Genomic DNA, 21689 nt, shown 5'->3' with positions numbered 1-21689 from the left:
GGAGACTAGCTGGAGAGCTGGGGAACTGTCCGGAGCACTGGGAGACTAGCTGGAGAGCTGGGGAACTGTCCGGAGCACTGGGGGACTATCTGGAGCACTGGGAGACTATCTGGAGAGCTGGGGGACTATCCGGAGAGCTGGGGACTTTGACTCTTCTTCTTCTCTTGGCCTGGATGTTGTATGGGATTCCTCAGCAAAATGATCTGTAAATTTACACAAACCATTTTGTCTTCCAACAGCAAAAGGAAGAGCCGAGCTTCTGAAGATCAGCCTTCGGGAGGTGGAGCTGGATCCTGACATTCGCCTGGAGGACATCGCGGACAAGATTGAGGGCTATTCTGGTGCCGATATAACTAATGTCTGCAGGTGTGTCTTTGTGACCTGTGACTGCATCAGCTTTAGTTTTATAGGACAGCTAGTCTCTAGGTCAGTAGAATAGTCCCAGACAGAAGGCAGCAGCCCCTTCCCTTGAGAGGCTTTCCCACTGGTGTACTCTCTTCTTCTTTTTAACGAGCTTTACTTTCTTCTACAAAAACAAACAAACAACCTTTTGAGGCTATTCTTCCCCAGTGACTATCCAAAGCATGAACTATCTAACAGTAGACATGCTGATAGGGAGGTGGCCAAGCTCAGGAGGCCTCAACCCTAGACAAGGAACTGTAGGCAACGGAATGCTAAGAGCAGGAGAAATCGTCTTCCCCATGGTGCAGCTACCAGTTAGTTATCCAGTGCCGAATGGTCAGCCCTGGAAACCTGCATCCATCTAACACTATACAGAAGTTGTCCCCTTAACACATGCCTTCGTTGGTTGTTAGACAATCAAGTATATAGTGTGATGATTTTCGCTTTCTTCTGCTCTTGATACCAGATCCTCTATTGCCCAGAGTATGAATTCATGGTCCTCCTGCCTCCATCTCAGGAGTGCTAGGATTACAGACGCTCACTTAGGGTTTGGGATTTTCCCCCTTGTGGTACTGGACACAAACACAGGGTGTTGTACATGCCAGGCAAGTGCTCTCTACCCAGGTGAGCTCCTGCCCCGCTCCTCACTTAGACTTGATTATCCCGAGAACCGCTGTGTCTTACTTGGCAATAACAGCCGAGCAGCCTCTGGCTAGTTAACTCTAGGCTGGAGCCCAGCTATTCTGCTGGAGACAATGTTGTGTGCTTTATCAGGCAGATTTGGACCACATGCAGATGAATGAAGTTGACCCGTTTCATTGGTGGAAGAAACACACGTTTTTTTTCCCTTTCACTTTAGGGTTTCATAATTTTTAGACACATCACCCGATAAAGAGAATTTTTTGTTCTTATATGGAGAAGTCTGCGTAATTGGTCTCAGCAGTTTTCCCTGGAAGCGTTGGCGCCTGTTTTTCCCATGTTTTCTACTAGTGTTTTTCTAGGTGTGTCTGAGTCCAAAGGCCCAACGCCCACTATCATTTTCACAGTCTCCAGTAAAACCCTGGCAATCCTCAAGGTGTGGCTGGCTTGTCCTTCCAAGTAGGTCTTGATGAGAACTTAGCCCCTTCTTCTAAACCTTCCTTTTTATTTATAGTTGGGCAAAGGGGCTGAATGAAGTCAGAAGCCCGAGTTTCTACTGTTGGCTTCCCACAAACATCCCATGTAGGGCACTTTCTCCAGTGTGTGGATATGTGCATGCCCCCCTTTCACTCCTGCTGCTTGTGCTGTGGACTGACTCACACAGCTTGAATTATTTTCACATTAGCCATATGCTCATTCCAAGTATGCAGCTCTGGATTCCAAAATTGGACTTCCTCTTCCTAAACTTCCTGGCTGGTTTTGAGGCACAGAGAATAAAGAGGACTGAGTGCTAACTGAGTTTGCCCCAGGCTTCTGTGATAAATGCACCTCTTCCTGTCCTGTGTGTGTGTGTGCGCGCGCGCGCGCGCGCTCGCACCTGCAGGAACATGAATGTGTCCAGATATCTGTGCACATGTGTGTACATGCATGTTGGAGGTCAGAGATCAATCTTGGGCTTTGTTTCTCAGGCGCTGGCCACTTGGTTTTCTGTGTATGGTATATATGGGTCAGTTTCTTTTGCTTTTTCTTTTTTTGCAGGGTCTCACTGTGTATCTCTCGCTGGCTATGTAAACCAGGCTAGCCCTAAACTCGTAAAGGTCTTCCTGCTTCTGCCTCCTGGTTACTAGGACTAAATGTTGCCACCTGCCCCCCCCTTTTTTTTGAGACAGAGTCTCTCAGTGGCCTGAGGTTTGCCAAGTAGGCTAGGCTAGCTAGCCAACAAGTCCTATGGAAATCTGTTTCCACCTCCCCAACCCTAAGATTACCAGCATGTGCCAATATACCCAGCCTTTTTGGGGGTGGGGTGGGAATTGAACCCCTGGTCCTTTGTGCTTACATAGCCAGCACCGTTCCAACAGAGCCACCTCCCCAGCTATGTATGAGTTTTTAACCTCTTCTGAAATTTCAGGGTGGCATCATAAGAGCACATATACAATAGCCGTGGGCACGTTTGTCATAACTTTGTAATAGCTAGACGTGTGGAGAGCGCGTGCGGGTCTGGCTACTGACTGCTCTGCTGGTTCCAGGGACGCGTCTCTGATGGCAATGAGGAGGCGCATCAGCGGCTTGAGTCCAGAAGAGATCAGGGCCCTGTCCAAGGAGGAGCTGCAGATGCCTGTCACCAGAGGAGACTTTGAGCTGGCACTGAAGAAAATTGCCAAGTCTGTCTCCGCCGCGGACTTGGAGAAGTACGAGAAGTGGATGGTTGAATTTGGATCTGCGTGATTTTTGTCAGCTCTTTCATTTCTGGTATTTTTGCCTATAAAGTGTGAAGAAATTCCTTAAATTTAAAAAAAAAATCTGGAATTTTTCATCAGAGAAAATTTCACTTAAATGCCAAAGCAAAGCAAAATGTCTAGAGCTACAGAGAAATGCAGTTGAAAAATGAGACGTCTGTAATCTGCTGGCTTCCAGATAAAAACCTAGTCCTCAGGCCACAGAGCTCGCAAGCCGGTGGGCGGGGCTGAGGGGCGGGGCTGCGCTGGAGGCCCTGCTTACTTGCATTCATTGTCTGTTTTCCCAGTCCTGTGTTCTCTGATCATAAAAGACACTTATGTCCACCAGGTGCGAGTGCACACACACACAGAGCAAACTCGGTTTCTGTCAGATTTATTAATTGTCATTTTGAGAATGATAGATAGTAAATTCTGAAAGAAATAATGAATTTTAAATCTGTAGAACTTAATACTTACTGTTAGGATCTAATATGTAGTTAGCATTTTCACTTCTCTGCCAGTTCTTCTTAGCTGCTGGCTCTGTCTATCAAGGAATAGTCTGTGATCTATGGTTTTTCCCCTGGCGTTTAGTCATTTTTTGCTAGCGCCTCTCCTATGTCATTTGGGAAGATGGAAAGAATCTTACGTCGTTAGCAGCGCGTCTTCACCCTACTGTCCAGCGTTCTCGCTTTTCTTTCGTATGCTCAAATCAATAGAGCAGTTGTTTCTTTTCACTTCCAACACTGCTTTTTTGTTGAGTTTGACTTTCATGTTTAAGATAAGTACCCCGAGTTCTAAACAAGTCTAGCCTCCAGGCTAATGCAAAACAAACATTTCTTTTTCTTCCCTATGCTAGTATTTTGCCAGTTTGTATGTCTGTTTACTACATGTGTTGTAGTTCCGGAGGGGGCCAGAAGAGGGCATCGTATCCCCTGGAATTGAAGTTACAGGCAGTTGGGAGTCACCATAAGGATGGTGGGAATAGAACCCAGGTCCTCTTCAAAAGCACTCAGTGCTCTTATGGCTGCGCCATCTCCCCATCCCCACAAATAAAACCTCTTATGGCTCTCAGACAGCTTGTTTTGCAAACAGTATACAATACTCATTAAAAACAGTGAACAATACTCAATAATTAGAAAGTTTTCCTTCTAAGAACGTGTGTATGCAATGGGATCAGAATGGGAATTCGACATGCTCATTAGACATGGAATTAGTAGGAAGGTCCAAGAAAGGGAGCTGCATGGATCCAGTCACAAGTCCCGGGTCCTCATGTTGATTCTCAGTAATTAATTATGTCCATCCATTTGATCATCAGGCAATCCATGCTTTCAGAGTCAACTTAAAAAGCGTGTCTGTGCTAACATGCTGAAATCTTGATTCTCAAGCCTACTGTTTTAAAACTATGTACATCCTATAGGCACCTTCAAAATCTCTCACCGTGATGCTTAAGATATTCGATCTCTTTTCCTTACTCAGACCTGTTGTGCTCTTTCCAGATCATCTAAATCTGACTCTCCAAGCTCCTGGCTCCATCTCATTCCTAGAAAGTGTCTTCTTTCTTCTGAGACACCCACTATGCATTTCAAATCAGAAGCCACAGTCTTATCATGATGGGACTAACTATTGAAGAGTTAGGATGAGAGACAGATGAGCAAACTTGAGTTTACTTGTGTGTCTTGAGGAAGGGTCTCACGTGGTTGTCTGAGCTGCTCTTCTGCTCTTAGGCTCACATGATCTTCCCGTTTCAGCTTCATGAGCAGCTGGGACTCCAGCCCCACCCCCATGTTATTTATTTATCTATTTATTTATTTATTGGCTTGAGAATAGTTTTGTTTGTTTAATGTCATTTGAAAAGAATTTCTCTACAAAGAAATGAGACAGAAGGAAGCATTGGTTCAGCGCTGATGAATGCACACAGTTAGGACTGCTGAAGGCATAGACCACCTAAACATTTTTAAAAATTGGAACCTGCAAACAAAATAATCTGATAAAATCTATTAACACTTCTGGAGAGTTATGAGACTCTTGCCTTTTTTCTTGAATGAGAGAGCTCCAGCCAGTTGTTGAAGGGTTCCTCATAGGCATGGGAAGAAAAAAGGCGATAGCCTGACTGGTCCCCATGTTGGTTAAGTATGCTCCCCAGCCCACATGTCATAGCATCTTACTGAAGCAGGCCTGTGACCGCATCACCCGCAGGGAGATGTCGTCAGTAACCATGGCCTCTAGCACCATCCCTTAGGGAAGCCTACGCACCAGCGCTTCAGCTGAATCTAGGAACGTTACAGTGACTGTGAATCCAGGCTAAGCTTGTGAGACATGACTGTGGGGCAAAAGAACTTCTTCTTTTTAATTAGTAACTCGATCCATTCAGTGTATTTCACAAGGTGCAATGCGTTTTATCATTTATCAATGAAAGAAGTTAGAAACCCACCCCCAAATCAGCAAACGGCAAACAAACACCCTTGAAGGTCACAGTCACACATGTAGTGGATCCTAGAACGGAGGCAGGATAGCCTCCGTCCACCTTTGTGAGTTTCCCCCAAGTCCGATCCACTCAAGGGTGGAGAGAAAAGACAGCTTCCGAGGAGCACGTTACTAAACGAGGCGTTTCTACGGCCTTCCTAAGAGCTCAGGGGCGGGGGACACATTGTAGAATGTGGGAATAACCGGTCTTCCGCCTTAAGTGCTGTCCACTGGTTAACAGCTTTGAAAAAAACAAGACTAAGAACCCCACACACACTCCAAAAGGAGAGAAGGGCTGGGGGTGAGGGGGTTCCTAAGATGCCCTGATAACTCTCCAAAATGGAACCAGGGAGCAGCATGACAACCAGATTAGTCGGTCACAAAGTCAGCACAGGCATGCCTTGTCTTCAAACAAAATAAAACGGTGGTGGGCTTTCGTTGTTGTTAAAAAAAAAAAAAAACAGGAAACAAAAACTAGCACTCATCACTTTTCAGACAATACACAATTACTCAAAATTAACTCACAGGAAGGGGGACATACCAAAGGGCCTTGTCTCACCTGAGTGCGTGTGGGGAGGTGCAGGGCGTCTGTCGTTATTGCAGAAGTGACTTTTGATTTTTAACCCTTAGTTTGATTAGATATTGCCCTTAGTGTGATGACAGCAGCGGCTGTGTGGAAAGGCTCTGGAGAGGCCTGGCGTGGCCTGAGGCTGCAGGACAGCCAAGGGTGCTCATCACACGGTTCCTTAGGCCTTTCCATGTGAGGGCGGAGCCTTCGCCTACAGCCTTCCAACCCCGGACTCTTCAGCAGTCCCTCAGTGATAGGCTTCTGTGGGTCCCTGGCACGTTTCCCAATAGTAGAGGGGTCATCTCTGACATCAGTTTGGGTTCCAACAAGCATGAAAGGAGTCTTTGGACAGTCGTGAGCTATCTCAGGCCCTGCTTTTCTTTCACAGTTTCAAATGAGGACGGAGAAACCACTGGAAAACATACCAGAGAAATGTCTGTCTGTGGGTGACTCAGTGGTCGCAGTCTGTCACAATCCACTTGCCCTGCAGTATCAAAAAGTCTAAGAGCACATGGCTCTCCACCAGTCCTAACTGTGACTGCACAGCTGTCGAAACAGCTGGACCTGCTCCAGTGGAGACTTTGTTGTATAGGCCATCAGGAGGCATGTTCTATCATCAGCACCATCGCCTTCAACAACACACTTAGTATCTGCGCTGTGGAAATAGTTTAATATTTCAAATTAGATGTTGACCTCAGCTTCTCCATCAGGGCATCGGCAGCACTCTCCAGATAATTTATAAATGTTTAAAATGAGCAGCTAACGTGGAGGGCAAGGCAGGAGGATCACTAGGAAATGGAAAGACCCAGTGTCCCCCAGCCGATGAATGCGTAGTGAAAATGCGGCACATCTGACTTCCGTGGCCCCAGGCACGCAAACATACATGTAGTCTGAACCAGCCTGCACAGCATAGCAAGGCCTTATCTCCAAAAACAAACAGAAATAAACAACCCCACTCAAATTCTCTAGCAAACCATCACCATCTAATAGTGTTGTTCATAAACAAACAAACAAACACAAAGAGACCTCTCTGTAACCCCGGGTCAGTAGGCCTTTTCTGGATTTTGCATTACTTCCCTTTGCATCAAAAAAATTAAAGTCTAATTTTTCTTTTTTTTTTCTTCTTTCTTTTCCTTTTTTTCTTTCTTCTTTAAAGCCTACAGCACCCGGTATTCCCAGGCGGTCTCCCATCCAAGTACTAACCAGGCCCGACCCTGCTTAGCTTCCGAGATCAGACGAGATCGGGCGCGTTCAGGGTGGTATGGCCGTAGACAAGTCTAATTTTTCTTAATCCTTCATATAATTCCGCGCAGCACTTGCGCATCCATCCTACAGCCCTCCTGTCCCTTTTTGCTGTCAATGGACGCCAAGGCTTTGTATGGCTTAAACCCTTGGAAGGGTCTGGCACAGGCCCCTCCAGATGCTTCTCATCCCTGTCTTGGCCGCAGGAGACCTTTGTTGGCTTCTTAGTTGTAAGGCAGGTGTGTTATCCCACCAGCAGAGGTGGTTGGTTCTGTCCTTTGAAAGCAGGAACATTTGGGGGCCACAGCACAGTGACTGGTGTGTGTAGGGTTCCTTCACGGGAGCCATGGTCAGTCCCTTCCTGGGCACACTGTGCTGGTCACTCTCTGTGCACACGACAGTGGATGGAGGCTGTGCAGCTTGCAAAGCTGCTTCAGACATTGAAGCTCTGGCTGGACATTATTTTCGGTAACTGTCACTCCTGGCTTCTGTGGCTAAAGCACAGTTTAGCTCATGAGTGGAGAGACACAGTGATCTCTGTGTTTGGGGAAGAGAATATACAAAAAGGCTTTCCTCCCTTTGATTTGTTTTAAAATGAAAAGTTCGAAAAAGTAGAAAGGAATTAAAGATCTATTGCAATGTACCCATTTTCATTTTTCCATGCCACAGTTATACATGTAATTATGATAAGATGTGCACATGAAATGTGTTTGCTATAAATGTTTTGCTTCCATAATTCTTTTTTTTAAAAAAAAAGAAAGTAAATTAATATTGGTGAACTGCCCCAAACAAATGGCTTGGGAAGCTCCAGCCTGGAAACGCAGTGACATCACAGCCCTTTCAGCGGTAACCCAGCCACACTGGGCTCTGACTTCTGTCATCAGAAATCCCCAGACACCGCAGGGCACCCTGCCATGGGCATCCCAGGAGCACCTGTGTCACAGTTTCCTCAAATAGCTGTTTAACCTCCAGACAGCTCAGAGAGCGGAGGGGGTGGGGCAGCACCCAGAAGAAGGCGGGCAAGTGCTCTGGTTCTAAAACCAACAGCTGTCCGGGAAGGTTCACTCAGGGCCAGCTCACAATGTTGCCTGTTGCTCGTCTGTCTTTCCATGTCATGGCTCTGTAGGGGTCAGGGGTCTCCTTAGGGCGGAGGTATCTAAGGTCATGCACTGCAGGACCCCGAATCTGCCCGAGCATAGACAAGCTGACCTCCCTTCCTCATCCACTTGCGGTGGAAGTGAAGAACTGGTCAAGTCATTTGCACAGTGTGTCTGCTTTGGCTTCCCTAGTGCCGCCTTCTTCAATCTTTTTTTCCCCATAATGACACATTTCCACTGTTATGTTATTAAATATAGGTCACACTACAGTGTGCCCTGTGCTTTGGTGTAAAATGGTAAGTGGGACCTGGCCTTTTCCAAGCAAAGGTATGAAGAAAGAATCAGGAATATTCCAACTTTTTTGTATCTTTGTTTTGTCTCTTAATGTTTTGAATGTATGATATTAAGTTTGTGGTGCACACGACATTTATGTGACTCTTGGAGTCGGTCACAACAGAAGCAGGAAGACACAGTTGAAGGACACGTCAGGGTAGACTATGACACCTTACATGGTTAATTCTCATCTTCACTAATTAGTTTGTAGTTTTCTACTTTGTTTGAATTACTACATGTTTACTCATTTATAATTTTAATTTAGGCTTTTCATACTTATTTATTTAATTTTTGGATTGTTTGCTTTTGATATTGTTTCTTAACATGAAACTGAGTAAAAAATTAAATCTGTATGATAATATATTTTTGCAGATTTACTTAATAGTAATTCTTTGAATTTTTATTAGTTTTTTTTCCTCTGAAAGCTCTAATTTTGATGATATTTCTCATTTCAGGTGCCTTGTTAATAAAACTATATTAAGATGATGCTACAAAATTATTTTTGCTTTGCTTTTCTCAGGCCTTGAGAAAACTAAAAACAAAACCTAAAACCTAAATATTGGCTTATCGGTAGTGGTATGGGATTGGTACGGTTGGCACCACATGGGGATTGATGCAGGGATTTCTGCTATGAACGGGCGAACACAAAGCCTGCTCCCCCACCCTCAGTGAGCCGAGCATGCTCGTCCCCGGGAGGGGAGCCAAGGGCTCAGTCTCCCCACTTAGTTCCCCTCTCCCTGCAGGTCTGCTTTTCCAGGCACCATCTTCTCTGCTGCTCTGGCCTCCTCCTGTTAACTTTCAAATTTTAAACTAGAATTTTAATTTAAAAAATTTTTTAAAATTATTATTTATTATTTTGAGGCAAGATCTCGCCATGTAGCACTGGCTGTCCTGGAACCACAATGTAGACCAGGCTAGCCTTGAAATCACAGAGATCCTCCTGCCTCTGCCTCCCAAGTGCTGGGGTTAAAGGTGTGTGCCACATACCCAGTTTAACTTGAATTTTGTTTTTATACACATTTTGCCATTCCTCCTCGGGCAAAGCCAGGTTCTCCAAATGACCCTTCTGTGAAGCCTAGAGGTTGCTTCTCTCCTTGAGGAACCGGCCTCTTTCTTTGAGTGTATCTCATCCCATGGAGCAGATCCACACACAGTGCATGCTCTGCTAGCTTCTCAGATTTCTGCAAATCCAAATCCACACGCTGATCTTAAACATCTGGAGCCCCGCAGTTCCCCTCTCCCCCCTCTGAAACCTTCGGACTTTAGGAAAACCCTCCTGCTCACACGGCTGTGTGACTGGTGAGCATTCATTGTCCTCGGTGGCCACTCTGTGGACAGTGTCCACGGGACCCCTACGTGTCAGAATGGCTTGAGGTATGCCACTAAGATTTTGGTTCCAGTGTTTGTCATCCAGTATTTGAAACTAATTAATAAAAGAGGTTTCTCAGTGGTCGTCTTTAAATGCTGCTCCCTCCACTTTCCGCATTGCTGTCTGCTGTGTTTGTATGTCAGCTGTGATGTCGGGATAAACGTTTAGAGAGCTCCCTGTCGATGGTGTCTCCTGTGGCTTGCTGTGGATGGGACATGGGCTTCCTGCGGCTGCAGGGACAGCATACAGCCCCCAGCTGACAGTGACCTTTGGACTTTCCTCAGGAAGTCACATGTTGGCCACTTGATATTTTGTTTTCTGTGAAATGTACTGATAAATTTAAGGTTGATGTAGTAATGTGTGTAGTTTTCCAATTAACTATTTTAATAAATATTTATGTGATGCTGTTGCATAATGGATGTTCTGTATGGTGAATTTTCTAGATCATGAGTCTTGTTTGATGACACCCCAAAAGCCATTTCCTGAATTATTGGACTTAGTTTTAGAGACCTTTTAGGAAAACGGGAGCAGACATGGTTCTTACAGGTCCCATCCTTGCTCTTGCTCACCAATATCCCAGTTCTTCTTAACTGCACTGAAACTGTTCTGGCGTGGAAGTCTGAAGCTTGCAGTGGGCTTCGCTCTGCGTAGAGTTACGGATTTTGACAAGAGTACAATGCACGTACCTACCAAAACTGTTTCATGGACAATCATTTCACTGCGCATTTTCCCCGCCACCTCCCAGGCCCTTGAGCCACCCTCCTGTCTTCGTAGTTTTGCCTTTTCCAGATCTCAGACTATGAACCAGAATACGTAGCTTTTCAGACTTCTGTGCGTCACCCGCGAATCAGTTGCACCTTTAACTTTTCTCTGTTTGTACCGAAAGATGTCTCAGTGACTTCTAACTTCTGCAATTATGAATAAAATGACTATAAACTATGCTTCATATTTACAGTGTTCATGTGTGTGTGTGTGGGGGGGGGTTGTGTAAGGCGGAACTTAGTTTTTCAGCACCTTCGAGCAAATACCTCCAGCTGTGCTCCCTGAGCATCCTAAGAGAAGTTTCTAAGAAACGACAGCACTGTCTTCCTGTGTGGCTAAGGCCATCTTGCATGTGTACTAGCAGAGAATGGTGACCTCCTTGCTCCAAACCCTTACCAGCAATTGGTGGTGGTGGTGGTTTGGATTTCACCATTATGGTGAGTGTGTAATAGTTGCTTTAATTTCTTGTTCCCAATCACAACCGATGTTGAGCATCTTTTCATATGCTCATTAATTTTAAAACTACTATTTTATTTTTATGTAGAGAGTTTTGTCTGTGTTTCTGTATGTGTATTACAGTCATACACTCCTGCAGAGGCCAGAAGAGGGTGTTGGATCTCCTGGAACTGGAGTTATGGATGGTTGTGAGCCACCATGTGGGTGTGGAGAATCGGAAACTAAGTCCTCCGGGAGAACAACCAGGGCTCTTCACCGCGGAGCCATCTCTACAGCCCCAGCCCAGTAACACACTGTTGCTCTGGGTTCCTAAGTGAGAGATTTAATTTTTTGATTTTCTTCGTGGTACAGAATTATGGGCTCCAAACACCTCTTTGACATTTGTTTTCCAAATATTGCTACCGCTCTGTAGCACATGAGTGGCCTCTCTTCCTCCGCTGAGAATCATGGCGGATGAGTACAAGCGCCATCCTGACAGGATCTGCAGTCACCTAGGAGACAAGCCTCTGGCACACCCATGAGGAATGGTGGAGATTGAGGTTAGCCTCTGAGAACGTCTGAGCCATTGTGTCTCAACTGTGGGCTGGCCCCTTCCCTGGCCGGGATCCTGGGCTCTGGGATGGAGAGAGCCAGTGGCAAGTGTGCACTAGCAGGCAGGCTTCTCTCTCTGCGTTCTGGTTGCGGATACCATGTGACCCATCGCATGTCACCTCGACTTGTCACTGTGAAGGACTGTACTTTGAGCTGTAAGCCGGAATCAACCTTTCTCCTTTAAGTGGCTTTTGTCAGTATTTTAATCAAAGTCACAGAAGAGAAACTAAGACACTTGATTCCCAGAAGAGCCCTGGGTAGGCCAAGCATGAAGCTGGGGTTTGCATGCAGCTACAATGCGCACACTGGGTCGTATTTGCAGCTTGGAAGGTACCTGGAAGCAGTTCAGTTTACTTTCTGTGACCACAAGTGACCTTTTGTCCTTCTGGCAAGTGATACCAAACTAGAAGAGGCCAGGGAGAGCCAGCTTGTCCCACTCTGCCCCATAAGCCCTTTGACCTTTGTCCAGGGCTGAGGGCCAGAGCAGCCTGGAGCTGTGAGGTAGATTGGGGGCAGAATGGTGTTCACTGCTGGGGTTTCCCCAGAGAAACCAGGAGTTAACCAAGAAACCGAGAAAGCTGAGCGTGGCCTAGTCCTCTCGCCCGTTACATCCTCTGCTTCCTTTCCAGTGAACAGACAGAGGAATGGGGATCCCCTGTCTCCCCTGGCTGGTTCCAGCTCCCACTCCTCACAGCCCTTGCTCCTACCGCACCCCACACAGGTGGGAAAGGAAGCAATCGGACCTCTCCCAATATTACCTTCTGTGGATGTGCCAAGCGGCTCATCATCACTCAGAGCTGAAGCCAGGAGCCAGTGACGGAGCAAACATCTCTCTCTGAGCTGAAAAGCTGGCCAGAGATTTTAAGTGATCTTCTGATCTAGGGACCGATGCATGTGCTCTTCTCACTGTGAAGCAGTCTGCCAAAGGTAGAAAACAAGGCAGCAAGTCAGAGAGCAAAGTGCTTGCTATATGCACAGCTTGAATATTCCTTGTCCAGTGTGCTGGGGGCCGGAAGTGCTGTATAGCTTAGATCTGTGACTGAAGTCTAAACCCAGATCCTATGTTTTGTACATATTTTATAGATGGAGGCTGGGGCAATCTTGCAGATTACAGTTCTTTTACTATACCTTTGTTTAAGCCGTGCCCTATCACGAGGCTTGCAATGGTGGGATCTGCCTGGGGCATCTTGTCTAGCATTCTGATTCTGGCACGTTTTGGGTTGGGGATGCCCCGCTGATTCACTCAGGTGGACAATAGTTAAGAAATACAAGACACGGGCCTTGAAGAACCGAAGATGCCATCTGCAATGTGGAGTCTCTCCGAGACACGTTTATTGTCAACAGATTTCTGCTCAGCCTCCTGCAGCCGAGGAGCCTGTAGGGCAATGCTGAAGGTACATGGATGGCGCTCATGCAGGAGGATCGGAACCTAGCCTAGCTCAGGTTAGGCTCTGGATTACTCTGAGCAAAGCCAAATATACACAATAGGTACTCGCCAAGTTTGCCCTCCTTTCTGAGATTCTTAACCGTTCACCTTCCCCTACCGGCAAGGCTCTTGGACAGGGACTTTTTTTTAAGAAGACCATCTTAACACATCCTGTTGCTTTTCATGTTAGCGATGTGTGTGTGTGTGTGTGTGTGTGTGTGTGTGTGTGTGTGTGTGTGTGTGTGTGTGTGTGTGTGAAGCAGGAGCTCCAGTGTCGTGAGATGTGAATGCACCTGGAGCTGTTGCTGCCTCTCGCTGTGTCCGAGGGCAGGTGGATGTTTCTTGTTTTTTTTTTTTTTTTTTTTTGTGCAAGGCTTTATGGAATAAACTGAGCCTCCCGAGAGTTTCAAAGAGTTGCATTTGGGGCATCATGGAGGCGGCATGCCTCTCCAGCACTCGGCCGTGCAGCCTCATTTTCCGGCTGTATGTATGGTTGTCATTAGCTACGGGGCACCATCGACGCTCCGCTCCACAGCCAAGCTTGGTGCTGCATGCTTCAGATGACCTTCAGTTAGCACGTCTTCAATAATTCCTTACACACATAGCTGACCACAGTATGACTGTTCCTCTATAACATAAATCTTGGGTTGTGGTACTCACATTTCTTATGCAGTTAGGGGCAGATGAACTATTGTGCCCCATCTGAGGTTTGCCAGCGACCTCGGGCTATTTTTCAAGCATTTTGAAATCTATTTCGTAACCCTTCTCAGACACACTTTGCAAACACATTCCCTCTAGTGTTTAAACTCTCGCGCATCTTTAGGGAAATAGAACCCATATGTTTCTCATTCATTCTGCACTTAACTCATCAAAGTTGTCTTTAAAGAGCAGTTTGTTTTCTAAGAAGTCGTAAGAACCCTTTCTCATGAATTCTGCTAGCCTTGAAAATCCTTCCCCCGTCGTAACTTTTCCTCCGATGATGGATGTGGATACAGTGCGTTAGTTCCGTTGCAGCTGCCAAGCCTGACATCTAAGCTAGCCCCCGACTGACGATAATGAATTAGTCTGATTTCACGGTGAGAACCGGCTTCATTCACTGTTTTTCCAAGCAAATGCCAGCAAAGGACTTACAAAATGTGCTTGTGAAGGCCCAGAACGCTCGCTGCCTTCTCACACTCAGTGGAGGTGAACTGCTCAAGCGCACACACTGAGTGTGTAACCCAGCATCGCACACTGGGGTGTATTCGTCTTCCCATGTACCAGAAAACAGTTCAATTCAGCTGGAAGGGGCTGGATGCGTAGCACAGTGGGTAGAACGTTTGCCTAGCATGTCTGAAGCCCCGTTTTGGTTCCCCAACACTCCAAGGAAACAGATCTGAGACTCCGGAATTCAGAAGGTAGGGGAGGCAGGCGGGCCACCCTCGGCTACAAACAAGTCTGAGCGAGGCCAGGCTGCACTACCTGATACCCTGGCTTCTAAAGAGATGATATGAATTCTGATAGGTCAACTTAGGTTTTGCCTGTATAGGTTGTCCATCCCTTACCAGAGATGCTCAGGATCAAAGGCGCTTCAGCATTTGGAGTTGTTTGGATTTGAGGATGTTCGCAGAGATTTTACTAACTGAGCACATCCCGTCAGAAACTTTGAAATCCAAAATGGCCCAGAACCTGAGAGGAGTATCATGTCAGTGTGCTAAGTTCGTGACTTCCAAGATTTCGATGCTCAACTTTTCCTGAGATTTTTTTCTTTTACAAGATATTATTCTCAACCAAATTAACAGTTTAGTGAAGTTGCAATAGTTGATCTGATCTGTATTTCAGAAATATTTTCCACCGGAGATTTAGTTGAGCGGGTTCCCGTTGCCCCGCAGTGGGGTTTCGAGAACAGCTTTTTGTGAAGCTCTGATTGAACCAGTTAATGGTCATTGCAATGAACGTACAGAGAAGTTTGCCGACAGCTAATTGGACAGAATGTCATAAGCCACAGTGACTCGGGGAAGATCTGCAGAGGCGTAGCGACGAAGAAAGGGGCTTGCTGGAAGCAGCTGGACACCACTCGGAGACGAACCTGGAGAGCGGCACTGTCTGTCAGAGCCTGGTAGGGAATTGCAGAGTGTGTATCCACTTAGCACTAGAACGCACCCGACGCCCTCCCTGTAATAACTAGATTTCCTAGGATCTGTTTGGTGGAGGCATCTTTTCTGTGCCGGTAACTCGGCTTTTCACAGGCTCACTAGTTTGTGCCCCAAAAGGGGATCTGATATTTCAGGGAAGCTATAGTGGTAGATGAATTCAAGAATTAGCCTAACTGACAATTGGCTGAAACTAAGACAATATCAACTTTACCTTAGTTAGATTTTTTTTTCTTTTGCCGTTGACTATGTATTTTTCCCATGTGATTTCTTTACGAAAGAAACACACACATTTTAAGGTGTAAGAACACAGTAGAAGCCTGGTCAGCGACTTAGTCCTTCCTCACAACCATGGCTGTCAGTACACTCTTCCCCGCAACTGCTGGGGTTGCATCATGCCAGCCCCTTCGCTCACCTAGGACAGTCTGCCCCCAGCTTCGACGGTGCCAGCATGTGAGCTGCAGCCAGGCATGGTTGGTGTGCCCCTGTGATGTCAGCTTTCAGAACTGGACAGAGGATCATGTGTTCAAGGCTCGCTTGCACTACATAGGAAGTTCCAGGAAAGAATATAGGACTGCATAGCAAGACCTTGGGGGGTGTAGCTCAGGAGGTGATGCTTGTCTTTAAGTGCAAGGTCCTGGGTTTGCCCATACAGCACAGCACCCAACACACACAGGCGTTTACCACCGGCCACTCTATTGATGGCTTATAGAAACATTTGTGACTGACAGCATTTGTATAAAATAATCCAAAAGCACAATGTAGAACTTTTAAAGATGAGATTTGTGAACGCAGAAAACCTTATTGGCACAAAAATCTTTACAAAAATGCTGAATGATTTGTGTTGAAAGGCACGAGGTTAAATGTGTTTCACTAGCTTTTCTGGGGGGGGGTGGGGAAGGGTAACAATTTGGGGAACCTGGTTTTGTTTCTCCTCCTTACCCTCAGTAGCTGTCACTGCTCACAGAGTTGTTTTACAGCAGTGCAGAGGTCCGCACGGAAATCGCTGGCTGCAATTTTAAGCTCGAAACATCATTTTTCCAGCATCTCCTTGTGTCAGGAACATCGGAATCCTCTTGGCTAGTCACCGTGAAGTCACGCAGTTAGCTGTGGTTATGCTTGCTGGCTGTATGGAACCTGCCATGCTATTCCCCTTGCCCAGCCTCGCCCCCACACCCTCTAGCCGCCTTCTGCACCCTTCCCTCCCCCAGGGTCTTTGCTGCACTCGCCCTCTCGGGAAAGCTGTTTCATCGGCTACCGTGTGAGATCAACTTCTTAATGAGCTGCATTGTGAACCGTGCCCACTAATTCTGCAGGAGTTTTTGTTAAACATTCAAGTTTTTTCTTGAAGCTCCTCAGTCCCTTCACGTTAATTGGAAGGTTGCAGTTTTGTATTAACAGTGCAAAATCCACCAAACCTCTTCCTTTCAAACTTTTTTTTCTAACAAATCAGAAAGTTGCTTCAAATACAAGTTGCCCATATTAAGAGTTTTAACAAGAGACTCAACGCTTTTGGCAGCAAAACCCTGTAGCAATGGGGATGTTTTTCAACATCAGTCTCCGTCTGACAGATTCCTTTTAAAATGATCATTATTTCCTCATTTTAAAAGAGAATCAATTATAGATAACTGAGATGCGCATTTCATTGTACAGGAATACGTTTATGTGCATAGCAAAAGTTTAATCCAAACCAGTATCTGCCTCTACCATGTGCGAAGCACAGCAATACTCTCCAGTGAATTCCTTTCATAAAGCTGCCTGACCTGGTGTAGGAAACTGGCTACCCTTCCGGCTAGCCCCCTGGATGCACACCCAGCCCCACAGCACATCGGTGCTAGATCCTCTAGCCCATTCTAGAAGTGGGCTGGGGAGTAGCAGAGACCCATGCCCCTGCCTATATGCACCATGCTGTTCCCAAGCGGCCATTAGGAACAGATTTTTCATTTAAGCTCCCACAGCTTGTCAAGGTGACATCCTAGGCATCTGTCCCCTAGTCACTTGCTCTGGACTTCTTTAGCCCAGTCCTTGTTGTCTTTGGGTGGCCTGGGCAAGGTTTTTGTTCTTGTTTTTATTTATTTTTAGTTTTATGTGTATGCATGTTTTACCTGCATATCTGTGTAACATATGCATGCCTGGTACCTGCAGAGGGTAGAGGAGGATGTCGAATCCCTTGGAACTGGAGTTACAGATGGTTGTGCGCTGCCATGTGAGTCCTCTGGAAGGGCAGCCAGTGCTCTTAACCTCTGAGCCATCTCTCCAGCCCGTACCTGGGAGAAGTTTGATTCCTGATTGAACGTCCATTTCTCCACAATCATAAACTCCTGACATCCAGACGGGACATGGAGATGTCATCAAGATTGCTTCATTGTTCAGAAACCAGTCAGCTATTGGCAATCCTTGTGCCAATGTCTGTGCTTCTCCATATCGTGAGAATGTCCCCTGGGAAGATGGCAGCGTGGAACGTTAGACGCATGCTTGCTGGCCTTTGTTGATCACGAACAGAAACGGAGCTTTCGGTTGCTTAGCCTGCAGTCATTCAAGGGAATTCTGTTAATCACACCTATCAAGAATCCAACCACTACCAGAGTTTAAAGCTGAATTTGAAGCAGGCTTTAATTAAATACTGGCTAGGTGGATGGGCTCTGGCCAGATCCATGGCCAGGTTCCTGGAAAATGGCCCAGAATCTAGTATGGCAAGGGTTTAAGAATCTGAACCCATAATTCATTGTATTTCCCACCAGGTCCAATCAGGGGCAAGCATACATCCTGACATATTTCCTGCCCCCATACCTCCCACCCACATGGGATCAAGCACATCCCGTACAGACGGGTCAAACAAACTTGTTTAGGGGGGTGAAAACATGTGGCTGTTATCGCCCATAAACAACGGTCTCCTACATTCAGGAACTCTCTGTCCTTGGGCAGGGGGCTTGCAGGTCAGAGGTATTTTTGTTTCACAGATCTTGAAGGCATAGTAATTAAAAGTTAAAAATGTAACTTGGACGAGTCCACGAGTGGCAGAGACCTTTACAAAGAGCAAACTGTGAGGGTGTCGCTGGCTGCAGAGAGAAAGGGAGTTTTCAAAGCAGGATGGTGGGATGCGCTCTGGGACTGGGCAGGCAAGGTGTAAGGGACGTGTGGATGTTTGGTCTTCTGCAGGCTGCCTCCCCGTCCACAGAGCTATCTCTGCCCCTCCTTGAGATGCCTATCGCATTCGTCAGAGAGCAAGAGGCACCGGCATCGTGAGAACTTCAGCTCTGGAACCAGACCTGGATTCTAGCCCCAGCTCCACCACTTCCAAGTTGTGAGGTTTTGGGCAAGTGACTTACCCTCTCTGTGCCTTTTATTTCACCTGAAAATGGAGATACACGTAACCGTCATTTCTGATACCTCTGCTGAGGTTAAGTGAGGTGCTCGACAGTCAGGAGACTGTCAGCTCTGATGCCGCAGTGGCCTCTCAAGAGAGTCCGCGGCTGTGGTGTGCTAGTCCTGGTGTGGACGAGGCCAGAGCATCCAGTATGGGGGAGCAGCTGCCAGCACAGAGTCCCAGGAGGGCTTCTTAACCAGCATGCTGCTGTCCCTACATCCTGACCACCTCTCGGCTCTGTCGCCTGGAACAAGCAGATGGGATAACGAACTGACTATCGCTGAACTTGGACTTGTGGATGAACGACTGCCTCGGCAGCTGTCAAAACCAAGGGCTCCTCTGTATTTGCTGTGTCACAGAAGCTGTAGGACAAGAGTTAAGTGGCCGCTCCTCCGCGTTCCCTGCCAAAACTTAGGCTATCCCACACTGCTCTTGGCCTTTCGTCAAGGGAGGTGGTTCACAGTTGAGGCGCACGGTCTCAGGTCTCAGCAGCCACGGGCACACACAAGTGTTCTGCTGGGCTGTTTTTCCAGCAATGGCCAGGAGGAGGCAAGAAGAGAGAATCTGCTCTCCCTGGTCCCCAGTCTCTCCTGAACCTCAGGCAGCACGCAGCAGGGCATCAATAAAGAGGAACGGTAGGGTGATCACAGACATCATGCTTTTCCTTACTGTAGACCTGGCACATGTCCTTTAGCGAGAATCCGGCTGATTTCTGCGTACTTCGCTTAAGAGGCACACTAGAGTGACATTCCCATTGCATGACAGCAGAGGGTCTTGGGTCCCATAAGACTTTCCCCAAAGTCTCTCACCATGAAGTTTAGTGAGTAACTTTTGGGATGTTACACAAGAGTCTGGAGGCTTGAGCCAGGACTTATTTTCCCGTCTATTCTACTTTGAATCTTGATGTAAGTCTATAATTTGGATTTGTGTAAGATCAGTTCGATGTACCGATTCCCCGATGGCTTGAGGCCTGGCCCCGGCCCTCACAGCTCGGCGAGGTAGAGAGCCATGTCAGCCAGAGGATACTGGTTGTGTTGGGTGGGTGAGCATGTGGCTGGGAGACCGTCTGGAAGAGGACAGAGAAAGCTTCGTGTGAGAAACAGGTTACTCCAGCTATGTGAAGCCTGCAGTCGGCTTACGGGCTACAGAGGGAGGGGCCATCCATCCAGCAGACGTTACTGATCACATCTCAATGGTTTTGTGCTATGGAGGCCTCTCAGTAGTTACGCTGGTTGTGAGGGCTGAGGCAGCCTCTTCTTACAACCCCCTGGGGTCTGAAGATCATTGGTACTTACTCACCAATCTGTCCTTGCACTTGAAAGTCTCCTCCGTGTAAGCTAAGACACTTCCCCCGCAGAAATGTCACCAAAGCAAAGTCTTGGATTTGACCTTCTCTGGGGTGGAAAGCTCAGAGTTAAACCCTGGCCAGCTACAGGAATTCATTTCCTTTCATTGCGATAGGGCTTCCAGGGAACTTTGGGATGGCTGGCCGTGGGCTCATCAGGACACTGTGGACCACCGTCCCCAGAGCCGTGCACCCTGCCACCGCGTAGCTTTTACAAGCTGTTTGCACCGCGTAGCTTTTACAAGCTGTTTGCACCGCGTAGCTTGTACAAGCTGTTGGATTCTGAGCCTTCTCCACGTGACGGGCTCTTTCCAGCTCTCTGACACTGCCCCTCTCTCTCCCCAGTCTCCAGAGTTGTCAGTGGGGTAGAAAGTTTCCCCCCTGTGAACCCAGCCCACTTTGGAAGCAAAAGGCACTTCCCAATTTACAGTTGTATATTAAATTCACACGTTCCAGATAGGAATTCTCACAATCTATTTTGCGTTACTCACACTTAATGGTAATTTCTCTTGCCCATTGCCCCCAGGCTGCAGAGAAAGGGAGAAAATGGATTTGAGATCTTTATTTTGACTTTGTTCCCAGATTGTAAATCTAATTATCTGTATGTTGTGCTTTGTTTTCTTTTTCTGTTTTCTTCAGCATAGACACTGCTCTCCAAACACCTGCTAAGCGAGGGGTTTCCATCGAAAACCACAGTCACCTATGTTATCCGACAATTCACTTGGAAAATTCTTTTTTTTGTCCGCCCTAGTTTGATGCATCAAGTTGATGCGTGCCTCTAACAGACATGGCATCTGCCCATGAAGGGTGAGGCTCCTGTCCAGACTGACAAGGCTTTCATCTCCTGTTCAGTACCACACAGACTAAGCTAGAATCCATTTGTTCTATGAGGGTGATAAACATTGCACTTTCAATGTGATGAACAACCACAAATTCTCTCTGTGTACACACACACACACACACACACACACACACACACGCAAAGCCTGGGCCATGGAAATGACCTCTGAATAAGGAATCACTATGCTTCTAAGGATACTCAGCTGATCTCCAAAGTAGACTCTGGAGGGGTTAGGAAATGAGCTGCGGCTCTGGGTGACAAGAGCAGTGTTCTCTGCCTTCACGTGGACTCCAGCTGGAGATAGGAGGGATTAGGGTATGGTCATGATGGCATCACCATGACATGCTGGCTCCCACTTCCCACAGCAGGCCGCTGGCACTACACCTTGGCATGGCCTTACCTCTCGGTGTTCACATCATTATTGTTCTTGAAGATTCTGCTGCCGGGAGTGTCTGTCTGGAGGCCTGTGTTCGTCGAGGTCTGCACCTGCTGTGGGGTAACAGATCATTCCCCAATAACAAGATGTGTTTCCTGGTTGTGTGTGTATGTGTTGGCCATGATTTCATTCCTACCCCTGCCCCCTCAGCCACAGTGAGCCATGGGGTCAAGCTTACTGTCCCCAAAGCCACAGTGCCCTCTGTGCTGTCAGCCGACAGTTCTCCCAGAGAGGGAGGCTTAACAGATGGACACTGTGGTGGATTGAATAAGAATGTCTGTCATAGGCTCATATGTCTGAGCACTTAGTCATAGGAGTGACACCTCTTAAGAAGGATTAGGAGGTGTGGCCTTGTTGGAGGAAGTGTGTCACTGGGGGTGGGCTTTGAGGTTTCAGAAGTCCAAGCCAGGGCTCTCTCTTCTCTTCTCTTCTCTTCTCTTCTCTTCTCTTCTCTTCTCTTCTCTTCTCTTCTCTTCTCTTCTCTTCTCTCTCTCTCTCTCTCTCT

At 47.0% G+C, this 21689-nt stretch overlaps 1 protein-coding gene and 1 non-coding gene across 5 annotated transcripts in view; one reads left to right on the top strand and one right to left on the bottom strand.

Moving 5' to 3' along the window:
* Katnal1 (katanin catalytic subunit A1 like 1) overlaps window positions 1–5665 on the top strand; it is a 59640-nt gene extending 53975 nt beyond the window's left edge. For all 4 annotated transcript variants that reach the window (XM_026785048.1, XM_026785034.1, XM_026785042.1 and 1 more), the window contains exons 10-11: window positions 240–366; window positions 2568–5665. In XM_026785048.1, the coding sequence (XP_026640849.1) occupies window positions 240–366; window positions 2568–2766 (326 nt within the window). In that variant the 3' untranslated portion in view covers window positions 2767–5665. The remainder of the gene's footprint in view (window positions 1–239; window positions 367–2567) is intronic.
* A 1276-nt stretch (window positions 5666–6941) lies between these two features.
* LOC113458248 lies at window positions 6942–7060 on the bottom strand. Its single transcript, XR_003378652.1, has one exon. It is a non-coding gene; the product is annotated as a 5S ribosomal RNA (ribosomal RNA).
* Between the last annotated feature and the right edge of the window lie 14629 nt (window positions 7061–21689).

Source organism: Microtus ochrogaster, chromosome 2 (genome assembly GCF_000317375.1).
Source record: "Microtus ochrogaster isolate Prairie Vole_2 chromosome 2, MicOch1.0, whole genome shotgun sequence".
NCBI classification, from domain to species: domain Eukaryota; kingdom Metazoa; phylum Chordata; class Mammalia; order Rodentia; family Cricetidae; genus Microtus; species Microtus ochrogaster.
This window is presented reverse-complemented; position numbering and strand designations above follow the sequence as displayed.